This window comes from Hylaeus anthracinus, unplaced genomic scaffold, assembly GCF_026225885.1.
Source record: "Hylaeus anthracinus isolate JK02 unplaced genomic scaffold, UHH_iyHylAnth1.0_haploid 27441, whole genome shotgun sequence".
Classification (NCBI taxonomy): Eukaryota; Metazoa; Arthropoda; class Insecta; order Hymenoptera; family Colletidae; genus Hylaeus; species Hylaeus anthracinus.
This window is the reverse complement of record NW_026535231.1, coordinates 1-23,551: the sequence shown is the minus strand read 5'-3', so window position 1 is coordinate 23,551 and position 23,551 is coordinate 1. Positions and strand designations below refer to the sequence as shown.

General features: G+C 44.4%; 1 protein-coding gene across 1 annotated transcript; it reads left to right on the top strand.

Moving 5' to 3' along the window:
• The first annotated feature begins 705 nt into the window (after nt 1-705).
• On the top strand, nt 706-12,328 carry LOC128893404 (transcription factor Sox-21-B-like). The gene is made up of 2 exons (XM_054154315.1): nt 706-1,560; nt 8,302-12,328. The coding sequence occupies exons 1-2, from the start codon at nt 1,358-1,360 to the stop codon at nt 9,077-9,079; spliced, it is 981 nt and encodes a 326-aa protein (XP_054010290.1). The 5' UTR covers nt 706-1,357; the 3' UTR covers nt 9,080-12,328.
• Nucleotides 12,329-23,551: the final 11,223 nt, after the last annotated feature.

Genomic DNA, 23,551 nt, shown 5'->3' with positions numbered 1-23,551 from the left:
GTTAAAATCATTCGACAATTACAATTATTACCAATGTAGTGAAATAATCACCTATCAACCACCCCGAAAACAATACCAAATAACATTCATTCCTCACTTCCATAATCCATCGATCAATCACAAAAATTCAATAATGACTCCAGGAAACCATACTCGTCCAACAATCCCATCCAAACCCCGAATTCTCGATCCCCGTTAACCTTAAAATCCCCCACGATCTCCTCATCGATCGCTCAACTGGATCCTGTCTGTGTCGTGACGGACCTATTGCACTTAACCCGTCCGAATCAAACCTGAACGCATTGTCTCGCGGAGCCATCGAGTGTCCCGGATACAGTCTGACCATCGACGGTCAGAAAGGTCAGGAAAAAAAGGCACGGTAGTACGATAATCTGCGTAACAGACACACTCGTGGCATCGCGGATCGGATGCCAGCAACGTCCGTGCAACAGAAGAGAAGAGGAGATGCACCGAACAGAGACGCGTCACCTCCACCTGTTGAACGCGCCTATATCCTCCGTCCGCCATGTCGGCGAAGGAGCCAATCGTGGGTGTCCATTAGCCGCGGAGCCTGGTGGGAGAGGAGGAACATTTCTGGTTGGCCGATCCTTGGTTTCCATCGCGTCCCACGGGGCTTCGGCTACTCCGCGAGTCCCTCGATTCCTCCCTGGCTCGTCCCAGACTCGACGTCGGAGAGGTCCTGGCTGATCCTTGCCAGTCCTCGTCACGGTATCAATCGAACAGCTTGGGTCACGGGACGGTGGTATTCCCTGTCCCTGTCGGACGAGATAACTCGATGCACGTCCGTTGAAATTCGCGTCTGACCATCTTGGACCATCTTGGACGAGCAGACGCTGTCAGTCGAGACGCGACTCCGTGGAAAGATTCTGTGATAGACAGTGATAGACCAGCCAGGACACTGGGGATGTGTCGGTTGCGCGAGAGTTTCGGGATCTTAGAAGGTGTGCGAAGCCGATCCGTCTAGATCAACGAATGGTGAGATTGACGAGGTCACCTGACCCGGAACCGGATGATCGAGAGTTTTAACTCTTCTGACTAGATCGAACTGGTGATATCGAACTCTCTAGACCCTGAAAGGAACGATTGAACTACCTGTGGTGCCGAAAATCGTCTATTTCGAGGACCACGTGATTGGAGGTTGAGTTGTCGAGGAGGTGCTGTGCTTCGTTGTTTGCCACCGGTTGGAGGTGACTCGGCGATCATCGAGTATGAGAACAGTGATAGTTCCCTGTCAATGGAACGGCGCGAAGCGATTGCTACGTCAACAGAGACCGATTAAATAGAGATTCCGTGGGCGAGCGATCGATTGGAAGAGGATCAGAGACAGAGAGCCGAGATGTCGTCGAAAACACTTCACAATGAGCACATCAAACGGCCGATGAACGCGTTCATGGTGTGGTCCCGCGGACAGCGACGGAAAATGGCCCAGGAAAACCCGAAGATGCACAACTCGGAGATCTCGAAGAGGCTTGGCGCCGAGTGGAAGCTGCTCAGCGAGAGCGAGAAGCGACCTTTCATCGACGAAGCCAAACGACTTAGGTGAGAATTCGAAACTTTCAATTGAACCCATGAATTGATATCCCATGAATTAAAATTGCGTTATAATAATTAATTTCGTGGCGGGCGATTGAATGGTTTGATCTACATTAGAATCTTAAAAGGATTTACAAAAGGATTTACGTGAAGCTCTGGTGTATTAATTTTATTTGATCTTTTAAAAATAGGAGTATTTTCTGGGTATTCGTACGTTTTTAGGAATTCATTGAATCCTTGAAACTAAGAAATGAGAAACTATTAAGCTGTGTTTCCCCTATTTTGGATGTTTTATGTACCTAAGATTTCTAAACGCGGGTGTGATGTATACCATTTTGTGAAATTGAGCAACACTTCGTATCTAATTAGATGTTTCGACTGTTGCGGAGTTTAGTTCTCTTGAAGAACATAAATCACATCAAACGTAGTACGCAATACTGATGTACATAATGATTTCTATAACTTTGTTAAGCTAGTTCAATGACTAACTGTCTCGAGAAGCATCGAACAGTAACTATGAATCTCAAGATAGCTAAATGACCCGTCATCTATTACGGGATGCGCATGAGTTGATTAAGAGGGTTTCTCTCTATCCCTATCTAATTTCTAATGAGACCACTGCCAGTGAGTCGAGTTTAGGAAAACGATAAACACAATAAAAATTATTAAATAACCGAATCTGGTATTCTATTATATTCGTGTAGCCATTTATATATTTCTTTCGTTCTTTTTTTTTTATCGCGCTTTTTGAATATTCCGTTTGTACCGAATACTACATAAATTATGTTTGTGTTTCGACTCCCGTTTCGTGTAAAATTTGTTCAAGCCGGTACGTGGCCTCAATCCGAGGCTGACCTCGTTCGAGGTTAAAACCGTTTATTTCAACGCGCGTCTAGTTGAACGCGAAGAAAATTACTTGAATTACAAGACTATAAAAATATCAATGAATCGCTTCTATACCGATATCACTAGTGTGCAGAATGAGTTTTCATTTTTACACTCGAGGATCGGCTCGACAATGATGGATACCGTACCGTATCGCTTTGAATCGACGCCCACGATTTTTCTTTGCACGCTAATTGCTCTTTAGTCGCGATCGCTCGAATGAAATTATCGCATCGAGGCGTATCTGCGATAACCGATGGGAAAGGAGGATCGTAAACGAGAAGGGGGGCCTTCGTAGTTCATAATACGGTACATTGTTGCTAAATCTAAGGGCGTGCTGCGCTAAGCTAAGGGGTGGAATAGGGCGAACGAAGTGGTATTTATGAAGGTTGAGGGGGACAAGCCCTTTATTAACCGATCCTGAATATTTAATCATTGTTATGAGTTTATTTAGCTCGACGAACGGTGAACAGGTCGATGAGATTTCACGATCGAACGATATTTTTATTGCCCCTTTAATTATCAGCGTCCATCGAGGGGGATTAATTTGGGAAGAATCGCTGGAACGAAAATTGAAAATCCAGCGTTTAATATTCGCCATCTTACGTGAAGTATATTCGACATGAATATTGGATTTTTTTGAAGCACTGTTCTTCCATTTTAAGGCAATTGTAAATTAATCAACTTCTCTTTGCCCCATTAGGTATCAGTTAAGAAATTATTCTCGAACCTTCACGAACAACCAAAAACCATTTTTATCGCATACGTATAATAAAATGTAATATCTTTTTCGGGACTTTAAATTAGTAGTGTTTCTTATCCTCTGGCTTTTCAAAGCTCCACTTAACAAATCAACGAAAACAAAAAGGTCACTTCGTTCAGAATTGAGTTGAATGAAAATAGAAATTTCAATATTATGATCAAGAAGAAACTTTGATGTCAATTATATATCTCAAGCTTATAAAGGACAATTTCAACCGAAACCGTTGCCGAATAATAAAAATACAAATTGTTCTTCCAGTTCCTGTTTACTTTACTCTACCTCTTTGTCGCGTTAAAAAAAAAATCTGTAAAAAAAAATGTCCCGATGAAATTACAACGTCAAATTGAAACGACGAACAAAGCGAGGAGGAAACGCAGCGAGGGAAGAATTAATTTAAAAGTGCGACGCGTGAAAGCGCCGACAGAGTCCAGCTTTATCACGGTTTTTTCGAAGCAAAAATTGCCGGGTATAGGCAATTGATAGGAGGCGGCTGGGGCTTCGATATAAACCCTCGCGGAATCACCCGCCGCGACGATGGAGCCTCGTAAAATAAATAATGGAATAATAAAGTCGTTTCTTTCGAAATCGCGTCACCGTCGATTCGCTTTCAATTGCCAAGTGTTCGTTTTACTCGAAAAATAGAAAACGAGACTGGGGTTGCCGGCTATACGGGCGGAATGTTACGTTGAATCCGCTTTTCTGTAGATGACCGTGATCGAATCTACAAAAAAAAAAATATATATATATATATAGAAGAGGATATTCAACATTGACACCCGACCTGTACCGGTCGACGCTCGTTTTTCTGATCCGTAACGTTTTGCGTTCAAATTCGCGCACGGTTTCATGTGTTGCTTTTCTCAATTGTTGCGCGAGAACTATTGTTACGCACGAGCGAAACGTATAGAAAGTTGTACTGTAAAATTTTACCATCGCACACTTCTACTGGTTCGTTGCTTTTTGGTCCGAGAAAGGAGTATCAGAATATTTTTAAGTATTTTTCCTCGATTACGAAGGTGAATACATTATACGCAACTATTCTCTTTTAGGCCGATCGCACATGGGTGCAACCGATCAGTTTCAAACCACTCTAAAACTACATAGTTGCATGCGATCGTGGATCTAGGTAAAACAAAGATAGTGCAGTAGGTAAAACAAAGATACGCAAACGGTTTGCAACACTAATTTCAAATCGGTTGTGCCGTGTGCGATCGGCCTTAATTTCAGCGCACCTATTCTCCGAAATATTTACTCCGCTGAATTCTACCCCTTCGCATAAACCTACACTCATCTAAGTTTGGACAGTCTTCTACGTCATCATCAATCATTAAATTCAAACCAACCCCCTAGTAAAAGAATTCTAAGGAACCTTCGGAGTCGATACAATCTCTGAAAAAAAAATAACTTTGGCAAGAAGCATATCTTCCACCAAAGCTCCATTCTGAAACCTACCCCCTCGCCTGCACCCCCAAAAGACACCTACCGCGAGAAACTAAGAGTCTCCCATACCGAACACCGAAAAAATCGTCGGAGGATCTCAATATTCATTCCGTGGAAACGCATCTCGGTGGCTAGAGACGGTTACCCGCGACAGAGGGGCGACGAGGTGGAAGGAGGGTAAAATTTCGGGGGCAGAAGCGTGTAACAGCGAATCCGCTTTTCTGGCGGATGGAGGCGTCGGTGACGACTTTGGTAACGGCACGGGGGTTCGAAGGGGACAGTGTGGACGGTCGTAAAATAAAGAAGAGGGGCAAGAGGGGGCCCCGATAAAAGCGGTTCTCCTGGAGCCACGTTCCTGGCAGGAACGGGTTCCCCTGGAGCCGTGCCGTCACTGGCCCGACGTAATCTGTCCGTTCGTTCACGGCGACTCACAATGTGGCCCCCGAGATAACAAATAAAGCCCCATTGTCGCAATTGTGTGGATTTAAAAGGATTTGCGCGGCTCCTCTGGCGGCCCCTACCCTACCCGCCCGCCCCTGGCTCTCTCACCCTCACGGCTGCTCGTTGGCTGTGCCGTTGCCACTACTGCTGCCTGTCCGACGATTCCCTCCTCCAGAGACCCTCTTTTCGGGAGGCTTCCAACGCCGTTGTCCCCCGTTCCCGTTTTCGTACGGCTGACGCGGAAACCGTGGAAAGGGCTGGGCGAAGGAAAACGGGGTGAATTAATACGGTGTCGCGGAAATAGCGACCGCTTTGTCATTCGGAAGTCTCGAGACGCCTGGCGACACGGACTTCCGCGAGGTGTAAATGTCAAGGGGTGAAGGGTGACTCGCGAAAGAAACGGTACTGAGAGATTGATCGGTTTGGTGGTTCCAGGTAGGTTGCATGGAGGTTAGACGAGGGTTGGCAGCGGTCGTTGACTGTCGCGATTCCTAAGATACGGGGTTAAAGGATAGAGAGTGTCACGAGAAGGAAGAATCTTGGGGAACGATGATTAGTCTCTTGATTGAGGTGGTTTGTCTAAAAAATGTTTGAGTATATATTGACAGTGACTTCGTGGCTTGAGGTAGGTTATATGAAGGTTAGACGAGATTAGCAGCGGTCGTTGACTGCCACGATTCCTAAGATACAGGGTTAAAGGATAAAGAGTGTCATGAAAAGGAAGAATCTTGGGGATCAATGATTAGTTTCTTGGTTTGAGGTGATACAGTCTTGGAAATTGAAGTTTTTAGTTTGAAATCAGTGTAGTTTGAGAAGCTCATTGACGTTTATGAATTGCACGATATAAACGAGTGTTAAAGTATAAAGAGTTGATCGCAAAGGAAGGACTACAGAGATTGCTCGAGTCTTTACTGACAGCCCAGGTAGTGCTTCATTCAACCAATAAAAAAAAAAACAAGTACATAATCAAATTCAAAGAAACTTACTTTCCACCATCATTTACTATCTACTCGCTCGTTAACCCTCATAGCATCCCTCCCCCCTCCTAAATACAAACACATCTCATAGCGAAAGGGACGATTATCGAACGACAAAACCGTCAACGGTTCGCGAAAGTCCGATCGTTGCGGCACAATGACATTTATGACGAATCGTTACACTAATGACATTCGCGGAGCACCGGCGGACAATCGTGACTAATTGTTATTGTTTCTTGTTGCGGCGGCCGCGAGCGCGGCTACCGCGCGGCTTATGTCCACCGATATGATATAACGCGTTGTTTATCGCGCAGTTGGAAGTGGTGATGCTGAAACTGTGGCGCACAGTCCACGGGGGTAGCAACGATGCCCGGTGTCGGTGGTGGTGGCGGCGGCGGTGGAGGGTTTCCCAGCGAATTGTAAAGATTACGCCCGATGTTTATGCATTTATGCTGAATTATTGTCGGCGGGGCTTTACCGATGTTTATGCTGATTTACGCTTTGTGCTATCTGCCGGGACACATTGTCCCGGAATTATTATTCCGCTGCGTCACTCTCGCGCCGCGAGGAACCAAAATTTCGGATTTCGTTCGCGAGTTGGAAAATTTTAGACGACCTATCGCGCGGCCTTGGGCAGCGCTGGTTGTACGAAGCAACGGTTTAACGCTTCGGAATAATTCCTGCGAAAATTGAGGAATTATGCTTCGAGACGATTCGGAACTATATAATCTAACGTTTTTGAAAATTTACGATTTTTCGAATATCTCGTCTTCATTTTTCATTCTTGTATGAAACAATGCTATCGTTTAGTGCAAGCAATTTAATCATTTCCCTTGGTCTCTTAAAAAAAAAAAAGTGGACACACAAGTATTAACTCTAAAATATCTATCTTGAATAAAATCTAAAACGCAAGAATTCCATTCTATTTCAACCTCAAATTCTAAAAATTACTAAAAACCTCCACTATCTTTTATTTCTGACAAATCTATACAAGCTTTCCAAAAACTCTGATCACAGATCGATCACGCATATTGCTCGCGAAACTTGACATAACGAATGTTGACATAAAATCCCTTCGCTGGGTGCCAGAAATAGTTCGAGTAGGCCCCATTGTGCCAACGTTTCCGGGAGAAATCCCCGCGAAAACACGTCGCACGTAAAGAAGAAAGAAAAATTCGTCGTAGAGGAAAAGGAGTTCCCAGCCATGAAACACCTATCTCTCTCGCTTTCTTTTATCTACACGAGGCGAAGCATAAATAAGGACTGCGTTTGTGCGCCTCTTGGATACATAATGGAGTATTATGTGACGGAGATACCACGGGGCTCTGACTCTTCCCTTCCTCCCCTCTCTTTTAGCAGCCCTCCGACGTGTCGACTGCGCCTCCAGCCGGGGTGTGTGTACAAGATATTTACTACAAATACCCATGGTGGCCCGTATCGTGTCCTAGCACCACGATAATACGTCCCTTTGTACGGATAACGGTGTCGAGAGCAAAGTTTACTGAATTCCGAAATGTCTCGTCGTGCGATTCTCGGCGTGATAACGAACGCGCCCGGATTATCGAAGGTAGATACCGGTGAAATCATTGTCTAAGCCTAGCCCTGTCGACGTCTAAACGCGTCTATTCGATCCTAGACGAATATATGAAAGAAAATATATAAAATATTCGTTGGGTTGTACCAGGTAAAATTGTTGAAATTAAACCAAGTTCAGGGGATTGGACTACTATCGCGGCTATAAATGAGTCAATTAATTGTTTCAACTCGGAGTTCCCAATGTAAACGGCACTCTCACGAATTTTGTATTCGTTTATTTTTTTAGTTTATCTGCCGTTCAGACGCCCGAAGAAAATATTGACTTGTTCTGAAAACATAACTTCCGAGTCTTTCTTTAATTTTATCTACAATTTACACATTTTTCTGGACAATTCCATAAATGTGCCTAAAGTTTCGCACGTTTCATCCATTCTACAATTATCAGAATTAAACAAATTTCCAAAGAAATGGCTAACATCTCCAAACATATTTTCTTGCTCCAGAAAAAAATAATTTCAATTTTAAGGAACTTAAACATTCATTTAGTCACGAATAACATGAGTAGTACAATGCGTAGATCATCCCTTAATTCACCTCACTGTCGTCTAAGATCAACCATGAATTTAGCCAATTACAACCCAATAATTAACTCAATTATATACCAACCAACAATAAAACTCTACAAGGGCCAACGTTTTGTTTCAGAGCCCTCCACATGAAGGAGCACCCGGACTACAAGTACCGGCCCCGCAGGAAGCCGAAATCCCTCGTGAAGAAGGAGAACAAATTCGGCTTCTCGATATCGCCCCTGATGTCCTCAGGTGAAACCTTAGGCAACATATCGAGAGGCCTGTTGCCACCTCTGGCGCCCCCGTCGCATCACGCGCTGATGAGCCACGAGGATCTCAAGATCCCCCGTTTTTTCCCGCCCTTTCCGTATCCACTTTACCCCATCCAGCACAAGCTGGGCGAGGAGTTCAACGGCGGCAAATTAGCGGCGGATTTGGCCTTTCAGGCCCTCTACGGGGGCAGTACTTTCTACTCGAGCCATCAGACCATGTCCTGGCCGAGTTTATCGACTGCAGCCTGCCTCCAGCCGAACTGCGGCTGTCCCAGTCCGCCCAAGGACCCGAAGAGGTCTTACCTAGCCACCAAATTGGAGGAGAGACCGTTCCCGAGTCCTGGAAAACCGGAGGACGACGGTTTCCCATCGGACAGAGACTCCAGCAGGGAGGAGTCTCGGTACAGAAAGATGGAGGACGACGGGTTCTCGTCCTCCGTGGACAGACACCACGAGGACAGGTCTCAGGACCGATTTTCTTCGTCCTCGTCCTCCTCTCCCACCGAACAGACGGAAAAAGTAGCCAGCAGCGGTCCCACGACGACGTCCACGACGTCCACGAAGGTGGAGAGCGCCTTTTCCGTTCAGAATCTGACCTCATCCAGCTCGACCTTGGGCGCTCACCGCGGGCACGTCATATGAAGACCGCTTCCGGTTCTCCCGGATCTAAACTTCCGTGGGAACCTGGTACCAGCCGGATGGCCGACCACGGACTGGTGGAGAGTCCCACCGATGCTGTCGCCAATCCCCCAGGCTACCGTCACGAACCTCAACGCTCTGGCGAAGGACGACGACGTCCAGTTCCAGGACGATCAGCAGAGGACCCCAGTCAGATCGAGAAACCTGCACGTCGCCAACGTGCAGTGATCCTTGGCGTTGGAAGGCGTTCGGGGGAAGAGGCCTCCTCGTTCAGTTACAAGTTGCGCGTGGAGATTGGGGAACGACGTGGAGATTCCAGGAATGTAGAGTGGACTGGAAGGTAGAGTGGACTTGGTACGATCGTGTGGACGGATGTTTTGGACTAGGAGACAGTTGGAAAAGGAAGATCGATCCTGGGGGATGTGATAATTATAGATCTCTAGCGTCAACCTTGTTATTGTGATTTTTCAAAGCTTTGATAGACCTAGAAAGCAGAGCCGACGTCATGTTTCTCCACGACGATAACGTCACAGTTCTGTTTAATGTCATCGTTTTGTTACTGTTCTGTTACTGTTACTATTTTCGATAGTAGCTCAAAGCTTTAAAAGACCAAGTAGGCAGAGCTGACTAGGCGAGTAGTCGACATTTACGAACTGAGCTGAGCTCGATTCGATTGATCGAGCCGAGTCGAGTGTTTGAAAATTCCGAGCTACTGGAAATCGACGAACTGTTTGAAAAAGAATGCGAACTACTCGAAAAAATCAGACTTCAAGTAACTCGGAATTTTCAAACACTCGACTCGGTTCGACAGACCATTCATTACTTGACTCGAAATTCCAACCAAGCTCAAGGTTAGGTCCTGTTCCTCCATGACGATAATGTTACAGTTTTGTTTAACGTCATCATTGTTACTGTGATTTTTGGTAGAAACTCGAAGCTTTGAAAGTCACGCGTGAAAGCGAAGAACGCGTTCCTTCGATTCTTTTCTTGGTCACTTTAGCTTTCCAGATGAAAACTCTGAGACTCTGCCACTATAATATCGTCCAATATCAGTGATGGGCAAAACCCTAGACTTCGAATAAATCTAAAGTTTGTCAACATATTTGTCTCGTTTCCTCTTTCGAATATTTTCCAAAAAAGGAAACAAGACAAATACGTTGACAAACCTTAGATTTATTCGAAGTCTAGGGTTTTGCCCATCTCTGTCCAATATTGCCTCCATTCCTCGACCAATCGACGCGTTTCACGGTATACCAGCTTCCCAACTTCGAAAAATCCGACATCTCGCACGCAACACTCAAACAAAAACTCCCTTTTCTTGATACATCGACTCGAATAAAACAGGCTCTGCATAATTCTTAAAAAAATCACGCGAATCTCCAGAAAAACCTGTTGCGTTATGCGATAATTTTAATCCCCCAGCGTCATCTTTCTCGCGTACACGACGGGAAGCTCGAAGCTTCCAAGCTCCAAGGGCGTTCTCGGCGGAGCAACCCTCTGTCGCGAGCGATCTGTCCAGAGAACGCGATTCGAAACCACGGTGCAAATTGAAGGTCCCGGAGAAGGCGGAGGCCGAACGGGGTGCAATCGTCGCCGCAAAGAATTCGTTATGCGAGCCTCCCGGTGGATGGCAAAGCCGAATCGATAACTCGCCACGGCCGAAATCCCACAAAGAGAGGCGAAGGGGTCCTTTCTGGTAAAGCGTGTAGAGAGGCGGCACGGGATGCCAGAAGAGTCCAATTTTGATGAGATAACCAACCCTCTCGTGGCACATATTACCGCGCGCGCGAGCCAAAGCGGGACGGTAGGACAGAGGCATGTGCACACAGACACGCATGGGGGACAGAAAGAGCCCTGGCTCGCCAGGAGAGGGAGAAAAAAAACCTCTTCCAAGCGGAGGCAAATCTCTTCTTTGGGACGCGGCCATGCGAAATAAGCCAAACGTTCTGAATGCTAACGTAGATGCGACAGCGGACCTGTATACGCGCTATATACTCGCTCCACTCCCACCCGCCCCACCGCCCCGTCCACCCACTCGCGAGATGATTTCATCGCGTCGCGGTGCCCGGCGTCGCGCATCGATACTGCAACTATCCGATATTTTCCCGTTTCTTTATTTTACCCCCGTTTCCCTTCTTGTTATCGTATCTCCCTCCCTTGTAATAGCTTGCGCGGACACGCAAGGATTACGAAAGGGAGCAATGCGAATTTGCCGAGCGTGGATCGGAATCTGCGAATGTCAACGTTTGTGATACACGAGTTATTGCTTTTCGCGTGTTAATTGCGACGGAGATCGTTGTTTTTAACCCCCTCGCTGTGTCGATTTTGATCGATCATAGTTTCAAGTTTGCGTTGTCGTTACAATGGCTTTTGTTATGGTTGGAACAACAGGTAAAGAACTTTCCATCTCTTAAAAAAGGTCAGCATCGTGACAGCTTCGAAGGATTTGTATCGTTACGTTTGCTCCAGTCCGTTTCTGTTTCGAGAATTGTTTGTTAAGCGAGAAAGCGTGCCATCGGTTTAGCGTTAATTATCGACTATTTACAAGTTATTCACCCTTCGTTATTCGACAATTTTACCAAGACAAGAATTTTCCCCATCTCTACACTCGCGCAGGTCGTAATTCGCAGCTGCGAGACCTTCGAATAATCGGCCAACGGTAATAGACCGTTCAATTCAAGCAAATTGTTTGCATTCTGCCTGGGAATTGTTGCATTCATTCCGAACACGGCCAGCGTCCTCGCATTTTTATCGGAACGCGATTTTTCGGAATCGATGCGCACCCCGTATTTCCGAAATTTTTCAACGGCCGTAGCCCGCATATTTTCGATCGATATTTCGGCGTCGACGTTCGACGAATCGACACACGGTTGTCAAACAGATCGGAATTGGAGGCTAATTTCCCACGGACACCTTCGCTATAGAGAAATGTATACTAAATCGTAACGATCGTAGGAAATCGGCGCATCCCGTTGCACCGTTTATACGAACGGGATCGCACGAATGATTATAATGTAACGCATATCTAAGAGATAGAAACATATCTTTCCAATATTTACGTAAGCTCCTCGGCCACCGTTCTTGCCGTAAACGAAAACAAATAAATGAAGATAGTAGCGATCGTATAATTCGTCGAGTTTTCCAATAATCTTGGAACCCCTCCCCCCCCCCCCTTTGAAGCGACATACGCGTAATTAATTGTTAATTATTGCTGTAATATAACGCGACGTTTGTAAATAAATTGAAACTTAATCAGAAGAGACACTCCCTTTTTTTTTTCTCTCATTGCTGTCAAGGGTTGGTAGCCAGCACCTTAAACTTTATACCAAAGTATGATAACTCCGAGATTTATCAAAACGAATGGACACAAATTATTGTTAAAGAGTTACGAAAGTTCACGAAACGTAGGGGAAAATAAAAATAGAAAAATATTGACTCGCAGATAAATGTCAATATAACTAGAAATGAGATTGAAGAAAATCAGAGATTAGAATTAGAAATTGTATCTGCGATTAATGTACTTATCGTAATAGTTATACACAAGTTGCAGAAATAATACGAAAATACGAATAGCAACGGATCAAAAATCGTGCAAAATTAAGAAACAATTAGAACCTGGAAACTGTGAAACTCGAAATAATAAAATAAAATGTCGTGTTACTGAGTTGAACGCAGTCAAACAACATGTAATAACAACAGAATAGTACGAGGCAATTAAGCAGAGTTAAAGAATGTCCAAACATTAAAAGACAAAAAATGATCGCGAGTGGTGGTCAGTGGTTAGCAAACGAGTCTCGAAAAATTCGAACTTTTCTCTTATCAAAGAAGCAGCACCGCGATCGAGAACCACCGATTATTAGCGTAATTACCATCTCGCGTAAATCAATTCGCGTCACGTTTAGTGGAAGTAGGTTCTCGCAAACGGATCCTTGACACAGAACCCTGAAAGAAGGGAGGTCGATCGGGGAAGGTCGAGTATTTCTCAGACACCTACGTACGAATTCGTAGGACTAATCGGAGGGGGGGGGGGGGTGTGCTGGAATCGTCGGGGAGGAAAATCTCTAGAACGAGAGGGAGGAACCTCCACGCCTCCCCGTCGACCCTCGAACCACCCCTCCGTTGCGTCGTGTTTTATTTCTGATAGCGACGCCTCCGTCGCCGCTGCGAGGACATTATCGCCACCGCGAAGGACCCTTTCTTCCCCCATAAAGGCAATCACGCTTTCTTCGTGGCGAGATAACAGCAGAATGGAGAGCCAGGAACGTCTCCGTGCGCACGAGCGAATTTCAGAACGATTCTATAATTCTTACTTCGCTCTCGGAATGAACGTGCCGATCCTTTCTACTCTCCATTCGCGCAAAAGAATATATGTAACCTGCTTTACCTCTGATTTGAATTTTCTTCTCTATCAAACGCATGGTTAAATATTTTAATAAAATTACCAGTTTTCTTTGGATTAATGAATATCCATCGAACAATTTTCGTAACAACTCCGACATGAGAGTTGATAGAAAAATTTTATTAGCGGAAATTGTTCCTGGCTAAATCATTTCAGTGTACCAAAGAGGATTGTTCCAGTGTATCGTATCTACGTAAGCTGCGAGCCATATCTTAATTCTGCAATAAGTAAAATATTGTTCAACTTCAAATTTAACGCAATGAATCTTATTTCGTAAGATTTCTACGTTTTTGCCAATGGTGAGTATCTCCAGGAAAAATTGCAGCGAGTCTCAAAGGAATTAAGCCTGAATCCATCCCCAATCCTCGTGTCTACGCTCAAAATTAGCCCCGTTTGCTTGATGAGCCTCCCTCGCGTTTTCACTTACCTCCACGCACACGACACCTCTGTAAAAATCCATCGAGGTCGTGGTAATTCCCTCCTAGAAAAGGAGGAATAGAACGTCTCCGTGCTTCGAGAAGTTTTCCACAGTGCGCACAAAGGGTGAAAAGGGTGGTTGGGGCGTCGACTACTGGCTGGCCAAAGGAGTCTAGGCGCTCTCCATTAGTATGCGCGGAAGTGCCGCTCGCTCGATTGTGGGAGGCATTGTCGGGGAAGAATGTCCTCGTTGCCGAGCTCTGTACCAGCGGAGGCTGCCTTTGGTAAGGAGGCACGATTCCAAGTCAAATGTAATCACTTTCGAATCGGAACACCCACCGCGCGCACCGCGTCTCTCATAGTTCCTCGAGGATTTTAAACGCTGCGGCTTCACGCGTCCTCCTCTTGATGGGAACGGTGCTGGAGACGAATAGTTAGAGCTGGGGCATCTTATAAGTTTGAAAATAATAATTGCTGAGAAAAATGAAATATACATTTTTGTACGCTGTAATATTGGTAAGATCATCGTGGATCGGTATCAATTTGAATGCTCGTTCATTTTTGACAAAATAATTTATCCCTCGGGTCGAAACGACATACAAACAATTTCAAACTCTGTCATCTTTTTCCTCCTCGATGTAACTACTCAAGTGTCTGACAGAAATAAAGAAATGTTTAATACAGACATAAAATACAAAATTCCATTCGATAATTTAAATTCTAATTTCTATTTGCCATGCTAACGTGCAGGAATTCCCCTATCTCTGATTTATCATTAAAATGTCTTACGTAAACAAGAATTCCTCCGTCACGAGTGTCCGTTAACCCACGCGGTAGACTGATTTCCACGACTTCCGGAAAGATGCTCGAACGTTCCCGTGCAAGGAAACGCTGTTGGTTGAAAAGAAGGCGACAGTCACCTCGGCAGACATGTTAATTGCGTCGGTGCGCAATTATATAAGCGCTTTTGTCGGCGCGAGCGGACCGAGAGAGCGCATCGCACGAATCGTTTGATTGCGGAAAATGACGGGCGACGATGGCGCGAGTGGAAGTTTTGAGTGGGCGTCGGTCCTGGCAGACAATGAGGCATTCAGGGGTGGCATTGTCGGGCCGACAACTGCGTTACCGTAGACAAACCCGAAATCACCGGCGCTATCGCCGTCCCAGATCCGATTATGCGAATAATAAAATGCACTGAAAAGGGGGTGGGGTTACGGCGGAGGCGGCTGCAAGAGGGTGGCAGAGAAGTTTGTTAATAGCATCAGTGCCGCGTTGATCGAGCCGTTCGTCTTTTTCTTTGCTTTCTGACTCGTTTGCGCGAGTTATCGTATCCTTTTCTCCGTTTCACGGTCCTATAATGACCCGTAAGTCTCGATAACAACTACATTCATTGTTTTCTTTGTTCGAGCCAGTGTACAATATTTTAACGCTAAACCTACCACGTTAACTGACAAACTAATACGCTTTAGAATTTCTACCGTAATTAAATTTTGGTTACAGACTGAAGGAAACCACGTAATCAAACATTTATCGTGGTATTTAATTTTGCAACTTCGTTGAAGTTTAAGTATGTCGTTCAAATTCGTGTTCTTTAGCGATTAACTTTTAGAATTAATTTGTTTAGTTCTTCAATGAATAGCACCGTCCCCGTATGCACCCATGCATGACACAATTGACACAATTGACCCAATTCAATTTAGTTTCACGTGCAATATTTTTGCACTTCATTGAGTAAAGTGTCTTCAAGCAAGACTAATCATTCGTCACGTCACGGTAGAGATAGTTACAAATGAGGTTTAATGTTAAATGCGTGTCACGAAGAGTCTTCAACCTATCCCATAACTAAATAATTCGATTTCAGTCTCGAGACACCTTACGCTTTCGATCTCTAACGAAATACTAAACCTCGCGCTAATTGATCGCAACAGATGCTCCCAATCGCCAATTGACACGTGTCCCCTCTAGAGAACAGACTCGGAAAGTGGGTCGCGCGAATCCTCTACTGGAAAGTGGGTAACAGGACCGATCGTCGGTCGAAAACGAGGCGAACGTGGCCGAGGATCGTCCAAAGGGCGATGGCGAACGGAACACCGGGTATAATTACGCGTTAAGGGTTGTCAAGTCCGGCTGAAGTTGGCGAACTTGGTTAATTAGGAACGGTAGTCAGACGCCGCGCTGCATTGTCCGGTACTGTTGACTTCCGGCCTCTTAACGCCGCCTTCAAACCTGGAGAGAGGTGGTGCGGGTTGATTGTTTCATTGATTCCGACCCCACTGTCAAATGCCACCGCGCTGAATGGGGTTATTGTTGTTTCAGGCCGCGTCGCAGACAATCCGAGGGTTTTCGGGATCCCCAGCCGCCTCGCAGTTCAATGCGGAGGCATGTTGACTTCCAGGTCGCTGGCAAACGTGATACCTTCTTACGAAATTGCTTCTCAAAGGTCATTGGAAAAGGCGAAGCTGGTCGATAAACATTTTCACGTATTATTATACAGGACGTTCCTGAAGGGGGCTACCTAAGTATTTCCCTTGTTTCTTGCGATATGAAAATTGTCGCACTTAGTAGCGTTTCTTTGCCATACCTACTGTGATTTATATTTAATCCAACTATGCAACTCGTTCACAGAAGACACTTGAATTTAATTACAGGTGGAGTTACCAAAAATTCACGAAGATATCCCCAAGGAGGAATCCTGAAGGAAAAGTGAGATCGTCTCCACTTTGTTTCAGAAACGTATCCTTAACCCATCTACTTGGCAATGGGAAGATTTTGGTGATGAGAACGAATTTTCCACTTTTTAACTTCATAAATATGTGAATCGAATTTTCGCTAATCACCAAAGTAGTGTACTTGGCTCTCGAGCTTCCCTCTTCGATTCTCCTCGATTGATCAACGGACTTTCCACCAGAGTCTCTAAATTTCTTCGCCCGATACAGCCTCCCGTTTTGGATGCTGGCCGGTGCAAAGGAGAATCTACGATAAAAATGCGGTCAGCCCCAGCGAATCCCTGTTCAGGAGTTCCTTGTATCTCTGCCCTGCCATCGAGGACGATCGTCCTGGTAACAAATTACGTTTTAAGAGACTTTCCTTCAGGACGCGGCCGGACAGTTTATCTCCATTCGTTCCCGGCACTTTCACGGGACGCGGTGACCGCTTTTCGGTAACGTCACCACCTCCGAGAACTAGTAAAATACTAGCCAGGGCAACATTTCACGGACGGATCTCCACGACCCCGCCGCGACCGATAGGATCGTCGCATTTCCCGTGGACGCTCATATATAAGGTGAACTTATGCCGAGCGTAAATTCCCTGGTATTGGCCGCAGCTATCTTATCACGGCTACGCTTTTCCAAGGCGTCGATAGACCATGCCCAGACATTATGCGAAATTGAAAAACCGAAACCGACCGCCCGACGGACTTCCGGTCAAGATCGCGGGAAATCGATGGATAGGGGTTGGGGAAAGAGACATTCGGTACGTGCTGGGACAACCTATTTTCGGGAGAAGTTAATTTCTTTTCTCGAAAGTGACGTTCTTGGTGGGAACGTGCTCGCGAGGGTCTTCGTTGAATGTTGTTTCGTTTAGTTAATGTTGGAACTACCAAGCTGATCGATAGTAATAGTATGCATTAGATCAACTTTCAATTTTTGGGAAGATCGAAGCCAGTGAGGATCATTTTAAATTGTTGGGGATATGTAACCTGAAACTTTTTTGTCTATCGGTTAATCCATCGTCGAGACGACGTTGAAAAATGAATTCAGAATATTGACATTGAAAATATTTTCCCTTTTGAATTGAACTGCTTCCACATCTTCACAGAAAAATCATAAATATTACTCTAAATGCTTGTCTTAAAGAAAGCCCTGTCCTATAAAAAAATTCAAGTAAAGAAAGGCTAACGATTCTTCTATCATTTGCCACTCTAATTTACGCTTGTACGCCTCGACCAACTTGCCAAAGCTCGCTCGTAAGTCCAGGACTACCTGCGACAGGAAAACTGCGCGGAAAAGTCGAGCGAGCGAGAATCATTTTCACCCCAGACGACCGAAGAAGAATCATGCTTAGGTCTGGCAGCCGGTCGAAGAAGGGAAAAGAGAAAAAAAGAAAGAAAGGGTCGGCAGGAGCCATTCCAGAGACACTTCATCACGATTTAACCCCATAAAAGTCGAATAAGGCCCGATACGTCGGTGATGCCCAGACACCTTTCGCGGATTGGAAACAAAATGTCGTGAAATATCGAGCACGGAGAGCTTCGCTATTTTCTTTTCTCTCCAAAACTGATTCATACCTTCAGGGGTAGTTTTCCTCTCGGTTTCGCGCGATGTACACTCGGGCGAAGAAAAGTCCGAGCACAAGACGGACATTCGAAAAATTACTTTGTGATTGTTCACTTAAATATTAGAATCAGGTCAAGAAACAATTGCTTGTCAGACAGTGTACAACATCTGTATTATAAATTATTTCGAAAGTATGTTATCGACTTTTCAATCTTCTTGTTGAATTGAATAATTACTTTATGATTATTCGTTTACATATCGGAATCATGTCAAGAAACAATTGCTTATCAGACAGTGTGCAACATCTACATTACAAATTATTTCGGAGGTATGTTATCTACTCTTCAATCTTCTTCATGAAACATATTATAACTAAAATGTGCGAATAATGCACACATATTGTCTACGTCAAAGGAACCATAGAATCGTATAACTATAAATTACTGACAATTAGAAAACATGGTCTACGTCAACAAAACATATAGAATTGTGTATATTATAAACAATTACTGGGAATTAACGAGTACTATATCTTGGTTTATGGCAACCTCTGTACAGGTCCACTCGTTGAAATAAAATTAATTTCATTGTAATTTCGAGCGTGTGCTCTGACCATGTTTTTCTCGACAGTGTGTACCGGGTGACCCGAGAGAGACGGATATAAAATCGGAGCCGATAGGGGCTGGCAGCCCGCGCGGCGGTAAATATAAATAAAAATGGAAAGCCGGCCATAATGGGCGGTGGAAAGTATGACGCATACCTATACCCATGGCTGTTTCAAATTGATATTTCGAAAGTGCCCCGATGCAGCCGTATTACACACATTCTTTCTCCGCTGGTCTCTGTCCTCCTGCTCGTACTTCCAACCCCTCTGCGCTCGCCTAACCAGCCTCACTCTTTCCGGGTCTACGATGTCGGATACCGATGACCCCGACAGCCTTGTGCTAACCTACACCCTTTTTCCCTGCTTTCTCCTCCTAGCTCACTATTTCCAACCGTGATTGAGCATGGAACTTAATTTTTTGGGGAACTGATTAGGCCTTACAATTTTTTTTTTAAATCAAGCCTGGTCTGGACTCCAGATTCCAGACTCTGGAGCATGATTCCCCTGAAGATTTAGCGATGAATCTGCACGCAATTTAAAATACGAAGTATTTAATACTGTTTAATAGACGTAAACTTTCAGCCACTAAAACTCCAATAATAACAAAGCTGCACTGATTGTAACCATATACCCTTAAGTCCATTAAACACTCCATTCGATCTTCTGAATTTCTCCAAAAAATGATTACACTCACCGCGAACTAAACTACCTGTGCACCTCGCGAATTCAAATATATAATTCTTTTTAACCGTATTACCCGTCAATATTCTCAGCCGTACTTCATCCCAACCAATGGTCGCCTCACGCTTTCCGAGTCCACGATGTCAGATAGCAGCGATTCCACCACCCTTGACGGTAACCGCGACACCCTTTTTCTTCCTTCCTCTTTCCCTCGTGGAACCAGCGCGGTATTTCTGCCCCTGTGGCCCGACCACGGAATTGATTTTATTTCCTTTCGTCGATTCTCAGCAGACCCGGCTTATCGCCGCCACCTCCAAGGGCCCCGGACGACCAATTTCTTTTCCAGACCAACGCAGAAGGATCGGGCCACTGTTCTGCGCGCCACTTCCGGCTCCTCCTGACAGAGGAATAAGCGGAGCCTCGCGAAACAGAATTCGACTTTGGCAAAGGACGATTCTATCTCGTCGCCAATTGGCTCCGAATGTTTCAGAGCTTGAGAATCCGAGGAGTTTTTTGAGGTACAATCAAAATTGAATTCGTGTGACGTTAACGCGGAGTCTTTAGGTCACTTTCAGCTTACATTCTTTTTCTATGTTGATACTTTGATTATACGATCGCCAATTGGCTTCAAGTGTCCTAGAGTTCGAGGATTCGAGGAGTTTCTCGAGGTAATACGTGGTCTTTAGGCCCCTTTCAGTTTATATTCTATTTCTATCCTGAAACTTTGATTATATGGCATTGCTTTAAAAATGAATTTAATATCGAGTACTACTACGTAACTCTAGAATGTAATGAAAAATGTGAAAAATCGAGGAATGAATTAGAACGTTTGATACTAATGATTTACCACTGTTAGACATTTCTTTAATTTTGGATATCTCATTCGAAATGCTCGAGAACGAGCTTGAAGATTTCCTAGATTATGATTCTAATCGATTCCAGGGGTAATAGAGCCAGGAAATTGTCGGCGCGATACCTGACGTCGAATTGGAAAGCGGCAATGGCGTCCAAGCAAATCGACAAATATACAAACTCGGGCTGCCTCGTGGTCATTATCGTTTCCGTGAGGATCCACTTTTGGTAACTCGTCCATAAATATGCAAATGGTTGGGCGCCACCAATCGTTTACGGAGTCTATCATTGACGATTTTCTCCATACGACGTGAATTCTTGTTACGCGCATCGATGCAAATTCTCGCGAAGTTTATTTAACTGCTTATGAAATTGAATATTACTCGAGTCTATTTTGGCCACTCTGGAAACTTTTAAGCAAATTATTCTGAATTAACTGAGAGTTCTTTCTATAAAAAAAAAAAAAATCCTCCTTCGACAGCGAAGATTCAAGAGGTGTTCCATCCCTCAACACCATTCATTAGCAGAAACTAAATAATCGTAACACGTCTAATACCTATTAATGCTCTTCGATTTATATCGATTTCAGTAGAAAACAACTTCACTCTACGTTTGCTTCATGGATCGAAATAAAGTGAAACGTGAACTCTCACGATCAAAATAGAAAAAGAGCATTAACCCGTTTCTAGATTGCAATTAAGCGCTCGATTTCAACGTAAAAAAACAAAAATCGAAAACTCACGCTGGTATGGAAATCGCAGAACAATGGCTCAGATTTGAAACATTTTTTCGCCACCGGAAGAAGAACGAAAGAGGGGGTGAATCACACCCCTCGAAGAGGGGAATCCCGCGAGGACGCGTCGCGAGTGCAAATTATTTTTCACGCGACAACCATCCCCCGATACAAGCTCAGGAATCCATGCACCAATGGATATGCAGCTGAGGCAAAATATAATGCAACGTTCGCTTCTCTCTTCTCTCCGCGGTTCTATTTCGCGGGGGCCAACAAAGGAAGGATTTGTCGCGAAGCGAAGCTCCGCCGTCGACAAAACCTTACCCCCTCCGTCCCCCTTCACCTGTCTATTCGTACGCTTTGTAAAGCTTTTAGCCCATTACGAGAGCGTATGCGTCGGGCTCGTCGATTGATGTAATGCCATTCTTGCCCGCGCGAGTATTAATGCTTGCGCATATTAGCTCGACGTCGGTACGCGCAGGTTTTTAATATTTTGCTTTTGTTTTTAGTAGTCTCCGTTTCAAGGGAACGATTATTGTTGCGGCGGCTTACCAAGCGGAAGTGACATGTACAAGGTATAGCGAAAAGAAAATATAAAAAAACGCGAGGAAGGAGACGGTACAAGTATGTGAACACGAACGAACATTCGATTATTATTAGATTGCGGATCTTTATGCAACATAAAATCTTCGCGAACGTGCTTACAAAAATTGAACCTAAATAAGAATTTATTTTATTTTGACAATATTATAACATGAACTTTACTTTCAATCTTTTTCATATTCTTGCATATTGCGTGCATTTTGTAGGTTCTTGCACATTCAAATTTCTTACAAATGCATAAAGTTCCGCATTCTAATTATAACAATATAAGAAAGCATGTGCGCGAACAATTTAGTGATTTATTCATTTTTTGAAGCTTTGACTACACGATTAGAAAAGTAACTAAAATCCTCCATCCTCTATTAATTAAACAAGATTAATAAAGTTATCGATCGAAACCTCTCGATTCCGCATCGTGTCGCGAATATTGCATTCATGCCGAGGATTAATCCCGTCTAACAACAGCAACGCCGAGCAACAAGGGGTTCCATTAAACGTTCGAGCGAGAAAAGCTGAGAAAGGGGTGCGGCAAGGTAGCCGCGGATAAAGTGATTCGCGGCAATTAATCTCCCTGTAAATGATAGCGTTTTCATTTTCGCTGATGCCCTCCGCCACTCGGCTCAGAGAATAATAATCTATCTTAAATAACCCGCGGGGGTTAAAGCGACGCTGAAGAAGCCCCCATCGCCCGGGCTCCGCTGCAAGATGCTCCAGCTGAAGTAAATGGCGAAAGCTAAAGTAATCTCGGCCAAGAATTCAATTACCGGCGGTAAGTATGGCTCGAGATTTAAAAACAGAAATTATGCCCGTCCTCGGCTCGTATTAGTTATACGAGGAGTCTTTTTCCAAGCGATTTTCAGTCGCGCAACGGTTAACCGACCGCGGGGAGCAATTTTAAAAGATTACATTCCAAATATCCCGATGTTTTTATTGGGAAGAACGAATTAATCGTAGAATGAGAATTCTAAATTACTCTTACTCGACTTACTCTTGTTCAAAATATCTTTCAGTTGAGGTGCTTTCATGGGAAAATATAGTTTCGTGTTTCGATTTATAGGTATGTACATGATGCATATACGAGATTAAAGTCAATGTAAGAAACGAGTATGTTTACTCGCGTTTCTCTTGAAGAAGGTGTACTAGTGACACACATATAGTGCTTCCAATTCGGTTGTTAAATATTAGGTTGTCCCGAAAGTTTCTTTCGCGAGTTGCACTCAATTATTTTATGTGGTCGTGTTTATTGAAATAGACAATCTAATTTCATAGATATTCATGTTGTAACAGTAATGAAGCAAAATGAATCGTGCACAATTCAGTAATGTAACGTAAAACATAAAATATTGTGCATGTATTACTTATTAATAGAGCGAAAGAAATTCTTGGGGCAACCTAATACTAAAAACGGAATCTGTAGACTTTAGCCTTAGACGATACTTCAAACCTTCGTATCTTTCAAAAGAACCCTGAAAGATAAAAATAGTTTCGCGTAGAAAATAAAAATAGTTTGCCCGTGTTATCCTTAAATTTCTTCTTCTTAATCTTCTGTTTCTCCATCGCAAACCGTTCACGAAATAAACGTCTACCGAACAAGCGTCCGATATCCGCGAAAAACGTGCTCTGCCATTAGAAAGCTACTATTCGCTTCGAAAATTCCATTTTTTACCACCGGTTCGAAAAAAAAGGCGCCACCGGTGCTCGTTACAGAAAAGCCACCCCCGGGATCTTGCCACTTATCCCCCGGGAACGATTAGAAGCCAGTCCGTCCGGGTGAAAACAAGCCACGAGAGCCGTGTCCCTTGGACGTGTCCGATCCTCGATCCTCGATCGTCGAACACTCGCGGAGGGGCTCGAGGCCGGAATAGGATAGGAGCGAAGCGTGAAGAGGCAGTTATTGTGGGCGCTGGCG